Below are 24,420 nucleotides of genomic sequence, written 5' to 3' on the forward strand. Positions count from 1 at the left end.
TGTCATGCAGCGGCAGCAGCTGGTTGCGCTTGGTTACGGTTGCCAGGAGACGGGACGCGCGCTGGAGGAGGCCGGGGAGAAGCAGAGTCTGTTCCGGGGACACTCCAGGTCTGTAGCGACCCCTTCCAGTATATATCATGCCTGCCTGGATCTGCTCACCTAGATGCTAATTCCAGCTTGCATGCCATTCGCATGCGGCGCTGAACGGGACTGGCAATCAAACTAATTTTGACTGGACTTTTCCCATGCTTTTTCCAAGCAAAGCAGCTTGTTGTACTGTGTGAGGAGTCTGACAGTGAGTGAGGAGGAGGGAGGCAGGAGAGCAGCAGTGTTTCATTTGACTTGCACAGCAGAAGGGAGGAGGTGGCACTGCTGTCCTGATTGAGGAGGAATGGAGGACGGCCGACTGGCTGAGGGTGAGCAGTTTGTTCTCACAGACTCACAGCCAGCCTGCCAGTGTGTCATTGCAGAATGTCCCCCATAGTGTGCCCCAGCTCCCTGGTGTTACCACAGACCTGCTAAACCCCTCACTCTATGTATTAGTTTCTTGTTGTATGTACCTTAATAGCATGTCTCATTTTCTGTTCTTTTTCATAGTGTATCCCAGCTTTCTAATGTGCACCATAGCGTGTTCCAGCTTCCTAGTACCTCCCATAACGTTTCCCAGTTTCCTAGTGCCCTCCTAATGTGTTCCAGCTCCCTAGTGTCCACCATAGTTTGTCCCTGCTCCCTAGTGTCCCCATAGTGTGTCCCTGCTCCCTAGTGTCCCCCATAGTGTGTTCCAGCTCCCTAGTGACCCCCATAGTATGTCCCAGTTTCTTACTGCCCCACGTAATGTAACTGTAGTTTTTGAGTGCCCCACAGTGTATCTAAGCTAGCTAGTGCCCCAGTATGTCCCAGTTTCCTATTGCTATTCATAGTAAGACCCAGCTTCCCCTCCCCCCCCCCCCCCCAGTGTCCTTCATAGTGTATCTCGCATAGTGAGTCACAGCATCCTCGTGCTCCCCATAGTGTATCCCAGCTCCCTAGTGTCCCCATAGTGTGTCCCAGCTCCCTAGTGACCCCATAGTGTGTCCCAGCTCCCTAGTGTCCCCCATAGTGTATCCCAGCTCACTAGTGTCCCCCATAGTGTATCCCAGCTCCCTAGTGCTCCCCATAGTGTATCCCAGCTCCCTAGTGTCCCCATAGTGTGTCCCAGCTCCCTAGTGTCCCCATAGTGTGTCCCAGCTCCCTAGTGTTCTCCATAGTGTTTCCCAGCTCCCTAGTGTCCCCATAGTGTGCCCCAGCTCTCTGGTGTCCCCCATAGTGTGTCCCTGCTCCCTCTTGTCCCCCATAGTGTGTCCCTGCTCCCTAGTGTCCACCATAGTGTGTCCCAGCTCCCTTGTGTCCCCATAGTGTGCCCCAGCTCCCTAGTGTCCCCATAGTGTGTCCCAGCTCCCTTGTGTCCCCATAGTGTGCCCCAGCTCTCTGGTGTCCCCCGTAGTGTGTCCCAGCTCCCTAGTGTCCCCCATAGTGTGTCCCTGCTCCCTTGTGTCCCCCATAGTGTGTCCCAGCTCCCTAGTGTCCCCCATAGTGTGTCCCTGCTCCCTTGTGTCCCCCATAGTGTGTCCCTGCTCCCTAGTGTCCACCATAGTGTGTCCCAGCTCCCTTGTGTCCCCATAGTGTGCCCCAGCTCACTAGTGTCCCCATAGTGTGTCCCAGCTCCCTTGTGTCCCCATAGTGTGCCCCAGCTCTCTGGTGTCCCCCGTAGTGTGTCCCAGCTCCCTAGTGTCCCCCATAGTGTGTCCCTGCTCCCTAGTGTCCCCATAGTGTGTCCCTGCTCCCTTGTGTCCCCATAGTGTGTCCCTGCTCCCTAGTGTCCCCCAAAGTGTGTCCCTGCTCCCTAGTGTCTCCCATAGTATGTCCCAGTTTCTTACTGCCCCACGTCATGTAACTGTAGTTTTTGAGTGCCCCACATAATGTTTCCCAGTGTCCCACAGTGTATCTAAGCTAGCTAGTGTCCCAGTATGTCCCAGTTTCCTATTGCTATCCATAGTAAGACCCAGCTTCCCCTCCCCCCCCCCCCCTCCAGTTTCCTTCATAGTGTATCTCGCATAGTGAGTCACAGCATCCTCGTGCCCCAGCTCCCTAGTGCTCCCCATAGTGTATCCCAGCTCCCTAGTGTCCCAGCTCTCTAGTGCCCCCCGTCATGTAACCCAGCTCCCTAGTGTCCCCATAGTGTATCCCAGCTCGCTAGTGTCCCCATAGTGTGTCCCAGCTCCCTAGTGTCCCCATAGTGTATCCCAGCTCCCTAGTGTCCCCATAGTGTATCCCAGCTCCCTAGTGTCCCCATAGTGTGTCCCTGCTCCCTGGTATCCCCCATAGTGTGTCCCTACTCCCTAGTGCTCCCCATAGTGTATCCCAGCTCCCTAGTGTCCCCATTTTGTGTCCCAGCTCCCTAGTGTCTCCCAGCTCCCTGGTGTCCCTCATAGTGTGCCCCAGCTCCCTAGTATCCCTCATAGTGTGTCCCAGCTCCCTAGTGTCTCCCAGCTTCCTGGTGTCCCCCATAGTGTGTCCCAGCTCCCTAGTGTCTCCCATAGCGTGTCCCAGCTCCCTAGTGTCTACCATAGTGTCCCCCAGCTCCCTAGTGTCCCCCAGCTGCCTGGTGTCCCCCATAGTGTGTCCCAGCTCCCTGGTGTCTCCCATAGAGTGTCCCAGCTCCCTAATGTCCCCCATAGTGTTTCCCAGCTCCCTAGTGTCCCCATAGTGTGCCCAAGCTCTCTGGTGTCCCCCATAGTGTGTCCCAGCTCCCTAGTGTCCCCCATGGTGTGTCTTTCATAGTGTGTCCCAGCTCCCTAGTGTCCTCCATGGTGTGTCCCAGCTCCCTAGTGTCCTCCATGGTGTGCCCCAGCTCTCTAGTGTCCCCATAGTCCCTATAGTGTGTCCCAGCTCCCTAGTGTTCTCCATTGTGTTTTCCAGCTCCCTAGTGTCCCCATAGTGTGCCCCAGCTCTCTCGTGTCCCCCATAGTGAGTCCCTGCTCCCTCTTGTCCCCCATAGTGTGTCCCTGCTCCCTAGTGTCCACCCATAGTGTGTCCCAGCTCCCTAGTGTCCCCATAGTGTGTCCCAGCTCCCAAGTGTCCCCCATAGTGTGTCCCTGCTCCCTAGTGTCCCCCATAGTGTGTCCCTGCTCCCTTGTGTCCCCATAGTGTCCCCCATAGTGTGTTCCAGCTCCCTAGTGTCCCCATAGTGTTACCCTGCTTCCTAGTGTCCCCCATAGTGTTTTCCAGATCCCTAGTGTCCCCCATAGTGTGTCCCTGATCCCTAGCGTCCCAATAGTGTGTCCCTGTTCCCTAGTGTCCCCCATAGTGTGTCCCTGTTCCCTAGTGTCCTCCATGGTGTGCCCCAGCTCCCTAGTGTCCTCCATGGTGTGCCCCAGCTCCCTAGTGTCCCATAGTCCCTAGAGACCCATAGTGTGTCCCAGCTCCCTAGTGTTCCCCAGCTCCCTAGTGTCCCCATAGTGTGCCCCAGCTCTCTGGTGTCCCCCATAGTGTGTCCCAGCTCCCCAGTGTCCCCATAGTGTGTCCCTGCTCCCTAGTGTCCCCCATAGTGTGTCCCTTCTCCCTTGTGTCCCCATAGTGTCCCCCATAGTGTGTCCCAGCTCCCTAGTGTCCCCATAGTGTACCCCAGCTCTCTGGTGTCCCCCATAGTGTGTCCCAGCTCCCTAGTGTCCCCCATAGTGTGTCCCTGCTCCCTTGTGTCCCCATAGTGTGTTCCAGCTCCCTAGTGTCCCCCATAGTGTGTCCCTGCTCCCTAGTGTCCCCCATAGTGTATCCCAGCTCCCTAGTGTCCCCATAGTGTGTTCCAGCTCCCTAGTGTCCCCATAGTGTGTCCCAGCTCCCTAGTGTCCCCCATAGTGTGTCCCTGCTCCCTAGTGTCCCCCATAGTGTTTTCCAGCTCCCTAGTGTCCCCCATAGTGTATCCCAGCTCCCTAGTGTCCCCATAGTGTGTCACAGCTCCCTAGTGTAGTGTGTCCTTGCTTCCTAGTGCCTTTGGTGTTTTATTACTGACTTGGCTCTACCATTGTATTATTATTATTTAATTATTATTTTTTATTTATATAGCGCCAACATCTTCCGTAGCGCTGTACATAGTACAAACAAATAATGGGGAACAAATATACATAAGAAATACAAGACACTGTACAGTCATGACATTGAATAGAGTAAATACAGATACATACATAGTTGATATGTAGTTGGTACATATACATATGTTAAAGTTACAGCAGTATGAGAAACACTAGGAGGAGGTCCCTGCCCTTGCGAGCTTACAATCTAGAGGGTAGTGGGGAGGAAACAAAGGGGAAGGAAACACAAGGATTAGTGGGTGAGCCAGTGTGCCTTCAGTGCTGCCTATAGCAAATTATAGGCTTGTCTGAACAGGTGTGTTTTCAGAGTACGTTTGAAGGTTTCCAGACTCGTGGCATGACGAACCGGTTGAGGGAGAGAGTTCCAAAGGAGAGGGACCGCCCGTGAGAAGTCTTGGATGCGAGAGTGAGAGGAGGTGACTAGGCTGGAGGACAAAAGGGTCTCCTGTGAGGAACGGAGGGTCCGAGCGGGGAGGTATCTGGAGATTAAAGAGGAAATGTATGGAGGCGATAGCTTGTGTAGAGCTTTGTATGCAAGTGTGAGAAGTTTAAACTGGATCCTTTGGGCAACTGGTAACCAATGGAGGGATTGGCAGAGAGGGGCTGCCTCAGAGGATCTAGAAGAGATGTGGATGAGACGGGCCGCAGAGTTTAGTAGGGATTGGAGAGGTGCCAATCTGCTTTTTGGTAGACCACAGAGTAGGGTGTTGCAGTAGTCAAGACGGGAGATGATTAGGGCATGCACAAGCATTTTAGTTGCTTCTTGTGAAAGGAAGGGACGGATTCTGGAAATGTTTTTGAGATGGAAGTAGCAGGAGGTAGTTAAAGTGTTAATATGTGGTTTAAAGGAGAGCTCAGAGTCCAGAGTTACCCCTAGGCAACGAGCTTTGGGGGTTGATGCTATTGGGGTGTTCTCTACATTGATTGTGACAGTGGGAGGTGGAACAGAGAGCGAAGGTGGAAATATTACAATCTCCGTTTTGCTCATATTGAGTTTAAGGAAGCGGGATGACATAAATGTAGATACAGCGGATAGACATTTGGGGACTTTTGATAGTAGTGTGGAGAGGTCTGGGGCAGAACAATAAATTTGGGTGTCATCAGCATAGAGGTGGTATTGAAACCCAAAAGAGCTTATTATCTGTCCCAGGCCATGGGTGTAAATGGAAAAGAGGAGGGGTCCAAGGACGGACCCTTGTGGTACTCCCACAGACAGTGGGCGTGGAGAGGAGTTGGTATTGGCATAGGACACCATGAAAGAACGTCCAGACAGGTAAGAGTTGAGCCAGGAGTGTGCTAAGCCCTTGATTCCCAGTGTTGAGAGGGTTTGGAGAAGCAGGGTATGATCAACAGTGTCGAAGGCAGAGGACAGATCTAGGAGTATTAGTACCGAAAATCTGCCTTTGGCTTTAGCAACTAGGAGGTCATTGGCAACCTTAGTGAGAACGGTTTCCGTAGAGTGTTGAGGGCGGAAGCCAGACTGGAAGGGGTCCAACAGGGAATTAGCAGAGAGAAAGTTAGACAACTCTGAGTAAATGTGGCGTTCCAGCAGTTTGGAGGCAAAGGGAAGGAGAGAGACTGGGCGGTAATTAGAAAGGGCAGTAGAGTCTAAAGAGGGTTTTTTGATTAGTGGCGTTATGATAGCTTGTTTAAATGAAGAAGGGAAAATGCCAGTTGAGATGGAAAGGTTAAACAGTGTTGTTAAAGCAGGAATGAGGGGGGAGGAGAGCTGGGGGATAAGATGAGAGGGAATAGGGTCTGAGGCGCATGTAGTAAGATGAGCTTTAGAGATTAGTGAAGAAAGATGCTGTTCAGTTAAGGCAGAGAAGGTTGTTAGCAGGGAGGGGGTTTAAATGGGTGAGTGGTTATGTGGAGAGGGATAGTTAATAGTAGGGGAGCTGCCGGGCAGAGAGGAAAAAGGAAGAGGTGATTGGACCGGTGAAGAGGGTTGCTTTTGAAAGCTGTTCTGTAGCGTTTCAATTTTGCTCACAAAATATGCTGCAAAGTCCTCTGCAGACAAGCTTGTGGTTGTAGGGGGAGGCGGGGGGTGGAGAAGAGAGTTGAAGGTGTTAAAAAGTTGTTTAGGGTTATGGGATTGTGAAGAAATAAGTATAGAGAAGTATGACTGCTTTGCAAGTGAGAGAGCGTCCCTGAGCTGGAGCAGCGTGTTTTTATAGTGGGCAAAGTCATCTGCGTTGGAGCTTTTCCTCCACTGCCGTTCTGCTGCCCTGGACTGTCTTTTCAGTTGTTTGATGGGTTCAGTCAGCCAGGGCTGTCTGTTGATGCGGCGGGGGCTGAAGTTGGTGAGAGGGGCGGCTGTGTTCATGGCAGCAGAGACTGTGGTGGAGTAGTAGATGGATGCTGACTCGGGGTCAGTGTAGGATGACAGGGAGCCCAGGGGTTTTAGAGAGTCAGCTAGGGAGCAGAGGTCGAGGTTGCGATAATTCCTGCATAAGCGTGATGGCTGCACTACAGTAGCTGGAGGAGGCAGGGAGGGGCTGATTGTAAACGTTATGAGATTGTGATCTGAAAGGGGGAATGAAGAGTTATTAAATGTGGAAACTGGACAGAGCCGGGTAAAATTATTAATCAATGCAACCTTCTTTTTCCAGGTGAAGATGAAGAAACCTCATATCTGTATCTGGTAAATTGACCATTTCTCTGTGCTGGGCTAATAACCACTATGATAAAGGCCATCTACCACATCTCCCATCTCTAAAATATGGTTTTCCATGGTGCAGTTTTCTGCATGGTAATCTGTGGCACAAAATGCTGTATATACTGTAGCTCTCTAAAGTGTTTTGTTTCTTTGTACTTCTCCACAATATCCTCTGAAAACCATCCCCCTGAACTGTTGCTGTTCTATATTCTGTACGTCTCCACAGTACTTGGAGTTTAAATATAATTTCTGTGGTTCCTCTTTAATTTGGCCACTGTTATAGCCTTATGCATTGCTTTAGTGTAAAGGTGCCCTCTGGTCTGTGTTGCATTCAGGAAGGATCTTCCCTTACGTGATGTAGAGAAGCTGGAAAGAGCAGAGAGTTCAGCGGAGGTTCTCAGGTAAGATATTTATGGTCTATGTTTACCAGATAAAGGCTGACCACTTTAGCACCATTTTGTCTCATATTTTGTCCCCACCAAGCAGATTACTGTCCCAAATCCTACATTTGGAGGACCACTTGTGTCTGCCTTCTGCCTCTGCACTGCTGGACCTTTATTACTACACTGTGAGGTTTTGTTGGGACAGTGGATTCACCAGGGAACAAACCTCCTGTCTGTTCTCTATTGTCAAAGAGACTCATGCTACATGTATAGGTAAGTCACAGTAATGAAAGGTATCTGGAAGCCATGTATCTTTTATACCTTGGTTTTCCTCTTGACCTGTTTCTCTTCTGCATTACTGCATCCTGGGGCTGGACGGGGGCGTGGTGATTAGCGCTCTCGCCTTGCAGGGCTGGGTCCTCGGAATCCCAGGCAGGTCAATATCTGCAAGGAGTTTGTATGTTCTCCCAGGCACTCTGGTTTCCACCACATTCCAAAAACATACAGATAAGTTAATTGGCTTATTTCTAAATTGCCCCTAGACTATGATACATGCACTACATGATACATACAGACATATGACTATGGTAGGGATTAGATTGTGAGCCCCTCTGAGGGACAGTTAGCGACAAGGCAATATACTCTGTACAGTGCTGCGTAATATGTCGGCGCTATATAAATAATTACAATAAATAATCCTTGATGTTCCTTCTCACTTTAATTCCTCTTCTCTAGAATGCTCCTCTCTTCCATCATTTCTTCTGGCTCTCAGTTGTTCCTCTATAGTCCCATTTTCCATAATTTCCTCTTTGCCTCAGTTATTTCTCTAGTCTCTCCATCATGTCCTTTGGATATCAGTTATTCTTCTTTAATCTTAATCATTTCCCTTTCCCACTATGTTTTCTCTGAAGCTCAGTTCCTCCTCTGTAGTCCTTATCTACACCAATGAGTCTTTTGGGAATTAGATCTTACCTTACCATCAATTCTGTCTGCTTCTTTATCCAGAGACATCACTGGGAAATATGGACGACTGTTATAGATATTTCAAGGAGATGCTCTTATGCCACGCTGTCCATGTAAGTGTTGTATTTGAAGTTATTATTTAGTGCTTTATGTCAGAGGTCAGGGGTTGGAGTCTGCTGTCCACCACATGCTAGGCCTGCGATTGGCTGGTCAGAGCATGTGATGGGGTGACAGGCACAGTCCTTACTGCGCATGCCCTGTGACCTATACCAAAATTGGAGCTTCCGGGGTCTTGTACCCTGATTCCCAGAATTCATGTGTTTTCATATGTTTTGGAATTGAGGTGAGTTTGTTTATGTTCTGCCCGCCTGGATGTCTGCACATTTGAGCTGATAATTTGCTCTGTCCTTCTGCAAGCAAAACATTCTGCTAAAAACCCGAGAAGTGTTTCTTCTCTATAAATGTTTTTAAAGGGGAACTCTGCATATCCAGTCTTCTTGCTAAACAGTGGCTCTCTAATGTAAATGAGGGGTTCTATACTGCAAGAATCCAATCCCTAAATTCTTACAGCTTCTGATAGACGTCTTTTTTGTGTTCGATCTATAAATTATTAAAGTGAACCCAAGGTTAGAGGTAAATGGAGGCTGCTATATTTAATTCCTTTTAAACAATACCAGTTGCCTGGCAGCCCTGCTGATCTTCTTGCATCAGTACTGTCTGACTCACAACCCTGAATATAAGCATATGGCTAATCCAATCAGGCTTCAGTCAGAGCACCTTATCTGCATGCTTGTTCAGGGTCTATGGCTAAAAGTATTAGACACTGGGTCAGGGGGACAGCCAGGAAACTTGCATTGTTGAAAAGGAAATAAATATGGCAGCCTCCATATCATTCTTACATTGGGTTCCCTTTAAGTTCTTATAAGCGGAGGGTCTTTTGAGTTTTTTTAAAGGACACCCAAGGTGAAAATAAACAAATGCAATAAACGATTGTATCTATTTTCCTGCTCCTAAAAATTACTTTTTAAGATATTCCACAGTTTTACTTTAACTGTTTTATTGTTTTTGCTCAATGACAAATTCATTGAAGTATACTAGAGCTAAAATATATGAACTATTGACCCTTGTTATCACTTTCCTGTTCTCAGAAGCCATTTTCTGCTAGGAAAGTGTTTTATAGTTGGAATTTCTTATCAGTGACAGTCACACTGTAGTCACCTTCCTGTCTGAGTCAGGACTGAGTCAGCCACTTACATACCTGATATTTAACTCTTTCAGGCAGAAGAAGAAAAAAGGATTACAGCATAGTTATTTGTGAGCTAGGCACTGTACATACCCATATCTATTTCATCATGTCACATGTCACCTCGGGTATCCTTTAAAGGAAACAGGCAAAAAATGTAAAATCAGCTTTACTCACCTGGGGCTTTCTCCAGCCCCTTGCAGCCGACTGTCCCACGCTGATCGCTTTGCTCTCCACCGCCGTCCTGGGCTCTCGAGGTTGCCCTTACTGCGGCTGCGTGTAGCGCCACTGTCAATCATGGCCACGTGGTCCGCGGCGTATTGCACAGGTGCAGCAGTTCTCCGCCTGCACAGTACGTCGCAGACCACGTGCCCATGATTGACAGCGGCGCTTCCTGCAGCCGCAGTAAAGACGACCTCGAGGTCGGCCTGAACAGCGTGCGGGAAGCTCGGGACGGCGGCAGAGCAACCAGCGTGGGACAGTCGGCTGCAAGAGGCTTGAGAAAGCCCCAGCTGAGTAAAGCTGATTTTACATTTTTTGCCTGATGTTTCCTTTAAGAACAGCTAATCTCATTCAGCCAGACTAGCTAATTGATACTATAGTGCTTTTGTGTTGATAACGAATAGCATCAAAGGAACTCTCCCGTTTAGGAACAGTTGTTCCAGCCTGACATAGGTGGCCTCTTTCTTGTTTTTTCTCTGCCCAAAAGGTGCACACCGCTGTATCTTCAACAGGGTGTCCTTTCTTTCCAGCTATATACATGATCATTATGTTCCTTTGTGGTTTCTGATTCTCTCTTCTGTTCCTCTGCCTAGTTATTTATTTTTGCCTTTCTGTTGTCTTTACAAAGACCTGGTCTGGGCAACCACAAGCATTTTAAGCATCTCTGAAGTGTTTGTATTCCTTAGTCTTCACCGATGTGCTGGTAGTAATCCTCTCAGTCCAGTGGTTCAGAACATCCAGCAATACACCTAGAAAACGTGCAGAATTGATGTCTGGTTTGAGAAATCATCAATCTTGGTACACGGTTATATAGTAAAGTGCAGTAGAAACAAGATAATAAGAAATGCTAATGCAGGCCACTATAATAGCAAATTGAAGGCGAAACATGGAATGGGGCGAAACAAGGAGGTTGCCATGATAAAGGATTTAGTCACTCACTTTTAAAGGATACCCGAGGTGATATGTGACATGATGAGTTAGACATGTGTATGTACAGTGCCTAGGACACAGATACCTATGCTGTGTTCCTTTTTTTCTTTCTCTGCCTGAAAGAGTTAAATATCAGGTATGTAAGTGGCTGACTTATTCCTGACTCAGACAGGAAGTGACTACAGTGCGACCCTCACTGATAAGAAATTACAACTATAAAACACTTTCATCGCAGAAAATGGCTTCTGAGAGCAAGAAAGAGATAAAAAGGGGAATTTCTTATCAGTGAGGGTCACACTGTAGTCACTTCCTGTCTGAGTCAGGACTGAGTCAGCTACTTACATACCTGATATTTAACTTTTTCAGGCAGAGAAAGAAAAAAAGGAACACAGCATAGTTATTTGTGTGCTAGGCACTGTACATACCCACGTCTATCTCATCATGTCACTTTGGGTATCCTTTAAAGACCATGCCCCCTGCAAAATAACTCCCATCATGTTGTTAAAGAAATACAGAGGTAAAAACCCCAGAGCTCAGAAATACATGAGGGAATTGTTGCGAACACCTGAGAGGCTCAGTTTGCAAGTAAATCATTCTGGTACAGGCTTTGACCCTAGGAAGTCACCAGCCTTTGAACTCTATGTAGTTGTCTGTGTATGCGCAGTAGCTCAGTGCCACTGCTTTGTCCATGCTCCCGGTGTCATATTGGCGTTGTGAGAATGCTGCGAGCACAGACAGAGCAGTGGCACCGAGTTACTGCGTGTACGCGGCCAACTAGATCTGGCTCAGAGGTCGTGACTTCCTCTGGTTGGAGCCTGTACCAGAACAATTTGCATGCAAATGGAGCATTTCGGGAGACAAAGGACACCACAGTAAGTGTCTGCAACAATGCCCTCACCTTTCTATGGGCTCCGATTCCCCCAGTTTTCACCTCGGTATTACTTTGGTGCAGCAGTTCCACAAAATCCAAATTTTTTTGTAGGTTTCCTCCAGGGTAAAAAGGACTGTTGTAAATAGAGCAGGGTCCAATTTACTAGGCACTGTATGCACATGCCTACAGGTGCCTGATGATGTAAAGATGCCTCCCTCCCTCTTTCCCTATGCAGAGTCCCAAACAGAGTGTAAATGAGAGGTCACGGCATTCCACTGACCAGATCTCCCTTTACTTGGGGCATCTCTAGCTAACTTACTTGGGGGCAGCTACTTACTACTGAGGATAGCTCTGGCTACATAATACTAAGTGGCACCTGTAGCTTCCTATGACGGGCAAGGGAACGAAGGGTGAAGTGACAGCTGGGACAGCCAGCACACTTGCGGAGCGGTTCAGCAGGGTTTGTAGGTTCATGGAGGATGAAGTCTAGGGTGCCAGGCATCTGTGCCTATAGGCTCCTGTGATGTAAATCTAGGCCTGAGACAGGCAGTCCAAGGTAGCAGAAGGACAGCTGAATGTTGTCTTTTCCCATACAACAATATGCCCACTGCATTCCCAGTGAGGTAGCTGGATATCAGTTCCAGGTGGGATTCTTTTCTACTTGTACTCATTCCGATATGTTTTGTTTGTTTTGTAGAGACCTCCATTCAGTGTCGCCCTTTTCACACAGCAGCAGGTGCTGCACATATCCGAATATATTCTAAACACCTATTTCCGACACTTCAAGCTCTACAAATATGTCTTCACACCTCAGGTAAGAAGGCCAAACCTCTTACACATTGTCCAAATGAATGTTTAAACTGGCCATTGGAAGGACTGCATGGTGTTTCACCACTGACCTCTGCCCCAAAGTCGTGTGTGATCGGGCCAATGGCAGGGTCCAATGCAGTCTCATCAATGACTTCTGCCTCTGAGTGTTGTATGATCCAGCCAATAGCAGTACATCATACTGTCTCAGCAATCACCTGTCTCAGAGTGATAAACGATCCGGCCAATAGCAGTACATCATGCTGTTTCATCAATGACCTCTGCCCCAGAGTGATGTGGTCCTGACACTGGCAGTACACCACACTGTCTCACAGTTGACTTATAACCAGTGTGATGTAGGCAATGGCAAATCTGTGTAATCAAAATAACATTGGCTAAGGGAATAGCCCATCCAGTCTTGACAATCATTCCTTAATGTGATCAGACAGTGCTACTCCCAGAACAGAAGCTCTGGGTCAGCAAGGGAATCTATTCAAAGAAGAAAGGAGCACTCCGTCAATGGCAGTACACACCATGATATCTTACCAGTGGAAGCGGGAAATTTGGGTAGGTATGGCGCTGCCATAGCCTGCAATGTTAATTGTGACAATAGTGGCACCCAGTGAACTATTTGGGCACCTGATGTAGCCAAATTGTCTGAAGCAGTGCAATTATTGGCAGAGTGGCGGACATAGCAGTTGGTTAACAGATGGTGGCAGGGTTAAGTGACTGGGTGCATGAGGTTTGAATATGATGTAGCCGAACCCCACATAGCCACTAATGGTTTTAGGTGTAGATAGGTGAGGGTTAGTGTTAAGTGTGGATACGTGAGGGTTAGTGTTACCGTAGGTGTAGATAGGTGAGGGTTGGTGTTAGGTGTAGATAGATGAGGGTTAGTGTTAGGTGTAGATAGGTTAGGGTTAGTGTTAGGTGTAGATAGGTTAGGGTTAGTGTTAAGTGTAGATAGGTGAGGATTGGTGTTAGGTGTAGATAGATGAGGGTTAGTATTAGGTGTAGATAGATGAGGGTTAGTGTTAGGTGTAGATAGGTGAGGGTTAGTGTTAGGTGTAGATAGGTGAGGGCGAGTGTTAGGTGTAGATAGGTGAGGATTGGTGTTAGGTGTAGATAGATGAGGGTTGGTGTTAGGTGTATATAGATGAGGGTTAGTGTTAGGTGTAGATAGGTGAGGGCGAGTGTTAGGTGTAGATAGGTGAGGGTTAGGTGTAGATAGGTGAGGGTTAGGTGTAGATAGGTGAGGGTTAGTGTTAGAATTAGTCTATCATGGAGGATAGTAAAATATTGTTAACACTAAAGATATTTTAGTAGCAGCTTCACCAGGTGCCCAATTTTCCTTTTTAGCGTTATGCCTTATAAGTGACCACTGTGGCAGAGATACAGTAGGTGGGATCTGGCCAGTAGTGGTACACCATGCTGTCTCACCCAACACCTCTGCTTCAGAGTTTTCCATGCCCTAAGCAATAGTGGTGAAGGACAGGACAGACACCAGATGGTGATAGTTTGACAACGCTTTCATTATTTCTATCCTCTTTCCACAGCTACACTTAGACCTGTCCATCTCCTATGAGGGGCTGTCAGAGCCACAGGGTGGAGCCGACACTGGACAAGGTGTGTATAGCATTGGATCAGGATCAGTGTAACGTGGTATTATGTAAGAAAGGGTTACACCAACCCAATGGCCACATGGTGCCTCCTTCTAGTCCTTGGGGAGGAGTCACTGGTAAGGTCTGCCCACTATAGAGTCATGTGGGAAGGTATGTACACGCCATGGATGTGTTACAAGCTCAAATATTTGGCGCCCATTACAACAACAAATATCATGCCACATTTACAGTGAATCATGTATGGTAAAGGACACCTAAAGTTATAGGGATATGGAGGCTGTCATATTTATTTCCTTTTAAACAATACAAATTGCCTGGCTGTCCTGCTGATCCACTGTCTCTAAGGCCTCTTTCCCACCAGGACGTTACGTTTTAGGGGACGTTATAGGTCGCATAACGTGCCCCTAACGCAACGCCTGGTGATGTTGGAGGAGGACGCTACCTAGAGCTGCGTTATGCAGCTCTTGGTGCGCCTTTTCTGTCCTATGCGCTGCGGAGACCATGTGATCGGAACACTCCGCATCACGTGGTCCCGCCAGCCAATCAGCGGCCGCTCCAGGAAGAAAACACTGCAAGTGCAGTGAATATTAATTAGCCATGTGGCTAAGTACGAAAGCTGACTCTCCGCTCCTTCTCTCCTGTAAAAAAAACCCCATTACTGAGCATGTGCAGACAGTCTAACGCGGCAGAACGCACAGCATGCTGCACTTTCCCAGAACGTCCAGCGTTACACTGTAACGCAACGTGGGCACTGTGAACAGCCCATTGATTTTTCATTGCTGTGAGTTGGGCTGCGTTACAGGCTGCTGTAACGTCAGCTTGTAACGTCCCACTGTGAAAGCAGCCTAATACTTTTAGGGCCCGTTTCCACTAGGGCGGTTTCGCCGGCGATTCTGCAGAGTTTCCCCACACATCATTTGCACAGGGAAACTCTGCCATAGGGGATGACGGCGCCGCGGCGGAATCGCTTGCGGGAGCGATTCGCCCGGAACCCCCCGCAGATTTCGCCACGGAGGCTGCGAATCCCATAGCCGTGCATGGCACGGCTCATGGGATTCGCCTGCGATCCCGCCCACTGGCTCAGTGAGGTGTGCGTCTGCGAGACGCACGCCGCACTAGTGGAGACGAGCCCTTAGACATAGACCCTGAACGGGCATGCAGATTAGGTGTTCCTGACTGAAGTCTGGCAAGATTAGCTGCATGCTTGTTTCTGGTGTGATTCAAACACTACTGCAGCTGAAATAATCAGCAGGACTGCCAGGTAACTAAAGGAAAAGGAAGTAAATGTGGCAGCCACCATATTCCTCTCACTTCCTTGCGGTGTCCCCCCAAATGTTTTGTTTCCCCGATGCCTATGCTTACTTTACCTGTCCCCTGACTGTCTACTGTACTTTCGAACTGGTGCCACATGGGGCGCCAGCATGCAATCTCCCCATTTTATATGCAGGTAGTCACCAGTGGCGTAGTAATCAGGCCCTTGGGCTAGAGGGGCCCCATGGGGTCCTCTCAACCACAGTATTAGCTCTTTATTGGCCCTGTGCTTGTAATCACTTCTATAGGTACTTTGAATAGTAGTAATCATTAAACTGTACCCATCCCCTTCTTGCACCTCTGACACTGTGGTTGTCCCCGGCAAGTTTTGATGCGCCGTATCAATTGTTATGTGTAGTGTGCTTAGGGGGCCCCAATGCAAAACATGCACTGGGGCCCACAGCTTCTTAGCTACACTACTGGTAGTCACATAGGACCTGAATGCAGGAGTATGGCACACACAGCAGTGGTCACTCAGCGGAGGGCATGACAGGTATTTTAATGCACAGGCATTGGGGGTCCACATAAAACATTTTGGAGGGAAATTGGTCAGGGGATCGGTCGCATTCATGATTATAGCTCACTATTATCCCCACACACCTGATTGACTATGTTCACCCGAGATTTCCCAGCATGTCCGATCTATACATTCAACCAATTACGGCCCAGAATCAGTTAAATCTTCAATGGGGAAAGCTTGTGGTGGCACAGAGTTTCATCAGATTTGATAATTAGTGAATCACATGGTCAAACTACCAAGTTTCTAGATGTTTAGCCACCTTTACATTAGATTTCTAATCTCTTGGCTTTAATTACCTCAACCTCGAGATCACATTACCAGAATCATCAAAAAAATAAAAGGATCTAGCAGGGAGAGTGGAGTGGGTGTGACAGATGTACAGAGCTGGGATCTCAGGAGCACAGAGGTCCCACTTAGTGTTGGGCGAACATCTAGATGTTCGGGTTCGGGCCGAACAGGCCGAACATGGCCGCGATGTTCGGGTGTTCGAGCCGAACTCCGAACATAATGGAAGTCAATGGGGACCCGAACTTTTGTGCTTTGTAAAGCCTCCTTACATGCTACATACCCCAAATTTACAGGGTATGTGCACCTTGGGAGTGGGTACAAGAGGAAAAAAATTTTTAGCAAAAAGAGCTTATAGTTTTTGAGAAAATCGATTTTAAAGTTTCAAAGGGAAAACTGTCTTTTAAATGCGGGAAATGTCTGTTTTCTTTGCACAGGTAACATGCTTTTTGTCGGCATGCAGTCATAAATGTAATACATATAAGAGGTTCCAGGAAAAGGGACCGTAACGCTAACCCAGCAGCAGCACACGTGATGGAACAGGAGGAGGGTGGCGCAGGAGGAGAAGGCCACGCTTTGTGAGACACAACAACCCAGGCCTTGCATGAGGACAAGAAGCGTGCGGATAGCATGCTTTGTACCGCCATGCAGTCATAAATGTAATAAAGATAAGTGGTTCAATAAACAGGGACCACGCGGCAACGCTAACCCAGCAGCAGCAGACGTGATGGAACAGGAGGAGGCGCAGGAGGAGAAGGCCACGCTTTGTGAGACACAACAACCCAGGCCTTGCATGAGGTACCGCCATGCAGTCATAAATGTAATAAAGATAAGTGGTTCAATAAACAGGGACCACGCGGCAACGCTAACCCAGCAGCAGCAGACGTGATGGAACAGGAGGAGGCGCAGGAGGAGAAGGCCACGCTTTGTGAGACACAACAACCCAGGCCTTGCATGAGGTACCGCCATGCAGTCATAAATGTAATAAAGATAAGTGGTTCAATAAACAGGGACCACGCGGCAACGCTAACCCAGCAGCAGCAGACGTGATGGAACAGGAGGAGGCGCAGGAGGAGAAGGCCACGCTTTGTGAGACACAACAACCCAGGCCTTGCATGAGGACAAGAAGCGTGCAGATAGCATGCTTTGTACCGCCATGCAGTCATAAATGTAATAAAGATAAGTGGTTCAATAAACAGGGACCACGCGGCAACGCTAACCCAGCAGCAGCAGACGTGATGGAACAGGAGGAGGCGCAGGAGGAGAAGGCCACGCTTTGTGAGACACAACAACCCAGGCCTTGCATGAGGACAAGAAGCGTGCGGATAGCATGCTTTGTACCGCCATGCAGTCATAAATGTAATAAAGATAAGAGGTTCCATAAACGGACCGGCAACGCTAACCCAGCAGCAGCAGCAGCACACGTGATGGAACAGGAGCAGGCGCAGGAGGAGAAGGCCATGCTTTTTGAGACACAACAACCCAGGCCTTGCATGAGGACAAAAAGCGTGCGGATATAGCAGTAATGCTTTTTGCCGCCATGCAGTCATAAATGTAATACAGATGAGAGGTTCAATAAACAGGGACCGGAAACGCTACACCATCCCAGATGTTCATTGGTCATGTTACTTGGTTGGGGTCCTGGAGTGTTGCGTAGTCATTTCCAATCCAGGATTGATTCATTTTAATTTGAGTCAGACGGTCTGCATTTTCTGTGGAGAGGCGGATACGCCGATCTGTGACGATGCCTCCGGCAGCACTGAAACAGCGTTCCGACATAACGCTGGCTGCCGGGCAAGCCAGCACCTCTATTGCGTACATTGCCAGTTCGTGCCAGGTGTCTAGCTTCGATACCCAATAGTTGAAGGGTGCAGATGGATTGTTTGACACAGCTACGTCATCTGACATGTAGTCCTTGACCATCTTCTCCAGGCGATCGGTGTTGGAGGTGGATCTGCACGCTTGCTGTTCAGTGGGCTGCTGCTGCATGGGTGTCAGAAAATTTTCCCACTCCAAGGACACTGCCGATACCATTCCCTTTTGGGCACTAGCTGCGGCTTGCGTTGTTTGCTGCCCTCCTGGTCGTCCTGGGTTTGCGGAAGTCAGTCTGTCGGCGTACAACTGGCTAGAGGAGGGGGAGGATGTCAATCTCCTCTCTAAAGTCTCCACAAGGGCCTGCTGGTATTCTTCCATTTTGACCTGTCTGACTCTTTCTTCAAGCAGTTTTGGAACATTGTGTTTGTACCGTGGATCCAGAAGGGTATAAACCCAGTAATTGGTGTTGTCCAGAATGCGCACAATGCGTGGGTCGCGTTCAATGCAGTCTAGCATGAATTGAGCCATGTGTGCCAGAGTCCTACCAGAATCCTCATCATCCTCTTGTGAGCGTTGTGATAGTTGTTGTAATGCATCACAGTCGTCACCTTCCTCCTGGTCTGCTTCTGCTGACCATTCGCGCTGAATTGTGGAAGTCCAACGTGCACCGCTCTGGCCCTCGTCAGTGGTGGCATGAAATTCCTGCTCCAACTCCAGCTGTTCCTCCTCCTCTTCTTCGTCATAGCTGCTGGGGCCAGCGTTCCCTGAGGCGGATGGCCTGATGTTGGTACCATCACGCTGATCGTTTTCTCCTTCAGATTCCCCCAGTTGCATCATGACAGCTGTTTCCTTGATTTTCAACATTGACCTCTTCAGTAAACACAGCAGTGGTATGGTAATGCTGACTGAAGAGTTGTCACTGCTCACAAGCAACGTGGATTGCTCAAAATTTTGGAGGACTTGGCAGAGGTCCAACATGTTGGCCCAATCGGATCCACAGAAGCTTGGCAGCTGTCCGGATGCGCCTCGGTACTGCGCCGTCATGTACTGGACCACTGCACTCTTCTGCTCACAAAAGCGTGCTAGCATGTGCAGCGTAGAATTCCAGCGCGTAGGGACATCACACAGCAAGCGATGGTGGGGGAGATTGAAGCGCTCCTGCATCTTGGCGAGTGCCCCCGAAGCAGTACTGGAATTTCTACAATGTTTGGCCACTCGACGCACCTTCAACAGAAGATCGGCCACGCCTGGGTATGTCCTCAGGAACCGCTGAACTACTAGGTTCATCACGTGCGCCAGGCAAGGGATGTGTGTCAGCTTAGCCAACCTTAAAGCGCGAATGAGATTACTCCCATTATCACACACAACCATGCCCGGTTTCAGGTCCAGCGGTGCCAGCCTCAAATCCGTCTGTTCCTTTATTCCCTTCCAAATTTCCTCCCCTGTGTGCTGCTTATCCCCAAGGCAGATCAGCTTCAGCAACGCTTGCTGACGCATGCCAACAGCTGTGCTGCACTGCTTCCACGATCCTACTGCTGCTGGGTTAGCGTTTCCGGATGAGGTACAGCTTTGAGATGCGTTGGAGGAGAAGGAGTCAGAGAGGTAGGTGCTGCTGTTGTTATCCAGTGGGAGGGACGGCGGTGCAGCTGTTTGCGGCGTGGGCAACACCCGCGCCGTAGCAGGTGAGGAATCGCTGCCAGGCTCCACAAGGTTCACTCAGTGCGCGGTAAGGGAGATGTATCGACCCTGTCCGAACGCACTCGTCCAAGTGTCAGTGGTGAGGTGAACCTTGCAGGCAACGGCATTCTTCAAGCTTCGGGTTATTTTGCTGACCACGTGCTCATGCAACTCAGGCACTGCAGAGCGCGCAAAGTGGTAGCGGCTGGGAACCACGTAACGTGGGATGGCCACTGACATCATGCCCTTGAAGCTGTTTGTCTCCACCACTCGATATGGCAGCATTTCGCAGGCCAGAAGCTTGGCTATGCTGGCTGTTACTGCTACGGCCCGGGGGTCATTTGCTGGCAATTTCCTCTTGCGCTCAAACATCTCCGACACAGACAACTGAACCGTAGCGCTGCACACGGAAGGGCTGTTGGTTGTTGTGTTTGATGAACACTGGGAGACCTCAAGAGCACTACTCCGGAAAGTGACAGTGTCAGCGTCGTCTGATGTTTGTGAATGTTGTGAACCACGCAATGGCTGGGCTACTGCTGCTGCTGAGGCGGGTCTGGTGGTGAGTCTGGTGAACCCAAGGGAGGCAGTGTTGCTGGTACCCTGTCCTGCCGCGTTTGCCCACAGAGTGGGATGTTTGGATAGCATGTGGCGGCTCATGCTGGTGGTGGAGAGGTTGTTAATACTTTTCCCCCTGCTCAGGCGGGTCTTGCACACCTTGCAAATCGCCATGGTAACATCCTCAGTGCAGTCTTCAAAGAAAGCCCAGACTTTGGAGCACCTGCCTCCTTGCTGGCGATTTCTGTTTGCTCCTCTTTTGCCTCTCACTTGAACTTCCACGCTTGTGGTGCCTGAAATTGCGCGCCGCCTACCTTGTGGCACAAGGCGAACTCGTGCAGCAGTGGGTTCTTCAACAGACTCATCTGTGCTGCTGCTACGACGGCGATGTTCTCGTTCAGAAACAAAATCTGGGTCTATGTCCACATTGTCCATACCCTCCTCTTCCATCTCCTCAAACTCGCCATATGTCATTGTGGGGGGCCGCCGCCGTGGAGTAGAGCTCCCCAGAACAACCTCTGCGCAGCTCACTCCAACGTCGTCTTCCAGATCTTGTCGGCCGACCTCCTGCAATTGCAACCCCTCCTGCCCAACTTGCTCTGGGATTTGGGTTTCCGAGTCCTCCTCGGACTCGCCTTGTATTTCAGTGCGCGGTGCATTTCCCACAGTTAATGGTTGTGAATCCGGGCACAACATTTCTGGCTGTTCCTCCATTGACCTTTGAAAGGTGGAAGTTTGTTGGGCTGGGAATAGCTCCTGCGAATACCCCATTGGTCCTGAGGTAATTCATCGGACTGGTTATCTGGCAGTTGTGTGCGTGGTGTCGCTGCCGGTTGTGTCAGCTTTGTGCCCACTGGCTCCTTGTAACTGGCTGAGGACTCGGACCTCGTGCGTGATGTGCTGGTGCTGCTTAACCCACTGCTGGACGCTTGAGAGGTCATCCAAGTAATTATCTGGTCCTGTTCTTTTGGATCTGTGAGGGTTGTTGTCCTGGACAACATGGGCGGTATTGAGTGGGTTTTCTTGGGTGCTCCCCTGTGGCCTGTACGTGAACCGTCAGGGGAAACACCTCTTCCCTTGCCCCTTCCTCTTTCACCAGATTTCTTCCTCATTTCACTTATCCTTACAGTACACGCTGACTGGCAGCAGTACAGTGGCAGTACAGAAATGCTATACAGTACCACTATTCCCAGCAGCGACACAGAGCACAATGCTATACAGTGGCGGGTGAGCGGTGTACCACTATTCCCAGCAGCGACACAGAGCACAATGCTATACAGTGGCAGGTGAGCGGTGTACTACTGTTCCCAGGCCCAGCAGACACAGAGTGGAAGTAAACACAATGCTATATAGTCTGGCTGAGCGGTGTACACAGAGTGTCAGTAAACAATGCTATATAGTCTGGCTGAGCCGTGTACACAGAGTGTCAGTAAACAATGCTATATATAGCGTGGCTGAGCGAGGTACACAGTGGCAGTACACACAATGCTATATAGTCAGGCTGAGCCGTGTACACAGAGTGTCAGTAAACAATGGTATATAGTCTGGCTGAGCGGTGTACACAGAGTGGCAGTCAACACAATGCTATATATAGCGTGGCTGAGCGAGGTGCACAGTGGCAGTACACACAATGCTATATAGTCAGGCTAAGCTGTGTACACAGAGTGTCAGAAAACACAATGCTATATAAAGCGTGGCTGAGCGAGGTGCACAGTGGCAGTACACACAATGCTATATAGTCAGGCTGAGCCGTGTACACAGAGTGTCAGTAAACAATGGTATATAGTCTGGCTGAGCGGTGTACACAGAGTGTCAGTAAACAATGGTATATAGTCTGGCTGAGCGGTGTACACAGAGTGGCAGTAAACACAATGCTATATATAGCGTGGCTGAGCGAGGTGCACAGTGGCAGTACACACAATGCTATATAGTCAGGCTGAGCCGTGTACACAGAGTGTCAGTAAACAATGGTATATAGTCTGGCTGAGCGGTGTACACAGAGTGTCAGTAAACAATGGTATATAGTCTGGCTGAGCGGTGTACACAGAGTGGCAGTAAACACAATGCTATATATAGCGTGGCTGAGCGAGGTGCACAGTGGCAGTACACACAATGCTATATAGTCAGGCTAAGCCGTGTACACAGAGTGTCAAAAAACACAATGCTATATATAGCGTGGCTGAGCGAGGTGCACAGTGGCAGTACACACAATGCTATATAGTCAGGCTGAGCCGTGTACACAGAGTGTCAGTAAACAATGGTATATAGTCTGGCTGAGCGGTGTACACAGAGTGTCAGTAAACAATGGTATATAGTCTGGCTGAGCGGTGTACACAGAGTGTCAGAAAACACAATGCTATATATAGCGTGGCTGAGCGAGGTGCACAGTGGCAGTACACACAATGCTATATAGTCAGGCTAAGCCGTGTACACAGAGTGTCAGAAAACACAATGCTATATATAGCGTGGCTGAGCGAGGTGCACAGTAGCAGTACACACAATGCTATATAGCCAGGCTAAGCCGTGTACACAGAGTGTCAGAAAACACAATCCTATATATAGCGTGGCTGAGCGAGGTACACAGTGGCAGTAAACAATGCTATATATATATATATATATATATATATAGTGTGGCTGAGCGAGCGGTCTACTACTGTTCCCAGCAGCGACACACAATGACTGGGAGGGACCCTGGCTAGCGTGGCTGGAGAGCGAACTACCCTGCCTGCCTACCCAAAGCTAAACCCACAGAGAAATGGCGGAGATATGACGTGGTTCGGGTATTTATTTACCCGAACCACGTGACCGTTCGGCCAATCAGAGCGCGTCCGGGCCCGAACCACGTGACCCGTTCGGCCAATCACAGCGCTAGCCGAACGTTCGGGGAACGTTCGGCCATGCGCTCTTAGTTCGGCCATGTGGCCGAACGGTTTGGCCGAGCACCGTCAGGTGTTCGGCCGAACTCGAACATCACCCGAACAGGGTGATGTTCTGCAGAACCCGAACAGTGGCGAACACTGTTCGCCCAACACTAGTCCCACTATCAGAGTTCCTCAGAGAGAAACAGAGGAACCCATTACAGGCCATACCTCTAAGCACACAATAGGAAAATAATAGTTCTGGGTAAAGAGTCTAAAAGTCAACAGAACCTTATGTTTTTCTGCAGAAGAACCTCATGTGGAACAGAATGGCCAGCAGATCTGTGAAGAAGCTGGGAATCTGGAAAGCCAACTGGAAGTGACAGAGGACCAGAGAGAGGCTGGAATGCATTCTGTTTAAAGGGCAGACAGTAAAGAAGACTGTGCTGTAGCAATGGCTAGCCTCCTGTTCCACAGATGGTACTGTGCTGCAGGGCAGTTTCTAGGCTAAATTGCACCCAGGGCAAGGGTGTATAAATTGCGCCCCTTCACCCATGGACTCACGAGCCCATACTCTTTAGGAACAATCACACAGGTCACAAGTAGATCTGCCTACTTACTAGTGACCAGCTGCTCATCCAGGAGGAAGAAGGGACCAGGAGAACAGAGGCAAAGAGAGCCCGGAAAGCGGACTCCTCCATGGGCGCCGCACACTGACAGCCTGCAGTACCGCTACAGGACATCAGGTGTCATCACGCGGTGGTGACCTGATGATGACTTGACGTGATGCAGGCAGCCCAAGAATCAAGGAAGGTGACCGCGCTGGTAATCTTTCTTCTTCCATTTGGCTGCACCGCGCGTCACCAGCTCCCTAGCGGTTATGTCCTTCTGCCTGCGCCCAAGGCGTTCGCCCTGCCCAAGAAATGGCCTTGCTGACATTGGTCAATAAGTATCCAGGCACCACCATTCAGTGTCAGAGGGGAATTATTTCATGTAGCTGTTCTCAAGAGACCACAACCATGTCCTTCAGATGTATTTGGATTCAACACTGGTTTAAAGGAAACCTGAGGTGTCATAATAAAAAGAATTGATACTTACACGGGGCTTCCTCCAGCCCCATTAGCACGGATGCATCTCCTCCCCCCCATTGCAACAGAATGTGTTGTTAGCCTATAGGCTAACTATGCATCTGTACAGCCTCAGCTCAACAATGTCGCCCGAAGGATCTGTAGGAAAATAGAAACTGCACACCTGGGGTGTGGGTGCTGAATTCCTGGGCTGCTCAAATCCTCAATTCAAAAGGAGTCGTCTCCATTTATGTCTGACCAGGCCTTCTGGTCAGATGTAAATTGCACATGTACCGGTATGTGATGGGACAGTAAAACTTTTGCACAGTGTTCCAGCAAGTACCGTATGTGTGCAGACTACTCCTTTTGAATTGATGCCCAAGGGATCTGGTCCTGATCCCTGGTGGGCATCATCCTTCTTGTGTAATATCAGACCATAGACCATATGCAATTCACTTTTTCTTGTTTTCTCCTAGGTGATATTATTACAACTTGACAATAAAAT

The 24,420-nt window shown here is 49.2% G+C and overlaps 1 protein-coding gene across 1 annotated transcript; it reads left to right on the forward strand.

Annotated features, from left to right (window-relative positions):
- Positions 1-37: 37 nt before the first annotated feature.
- On the forward strand, positions 38-23,945 carry CFAP119 (cilia and flagella associated protein 119). The gene is made up of 8 exons (XM_068244124.1): positions 38-108; positions 6,740-6,771; positions 7,122-7,187; positions 7,273-7,442; positions 8,175-8,245; positions 12,096-12,212; positions 13,762-13,831; positions 23,157-23,945. The coding sequence occupies exons 2-8, from the start codon at positions 6,746-6,748 to the stop codon at positions 23,267-23,269; spliced, it is 633 nt and encodes a 210-aa protein (XP_068100225.1). The 5' UTR covers positions 38-108; positions 6,740-6,745; the 3' UTR covers positions 23,270-23,945.
- Positions 23,946-24,420: the final 475 nt, after the last annotated feature.

This window comes from Hyperolius riggenbachi, chromosome 7 (genome assembly GCF_040937935.1).
Source record: "Hyperolius riggenbachi isolate aHypRig1 chromosome 7, aHypRig1.pri, whole genome shotgun sequence".
In the NCBI taxonomy this organism is placed as follows: domain Eukaryota; kingdom Metazoa; phylum Chordata; class Amphibia; order Anura; family Hyperoliidae; genus Hyperolius; species Hyperolius riggenbachi.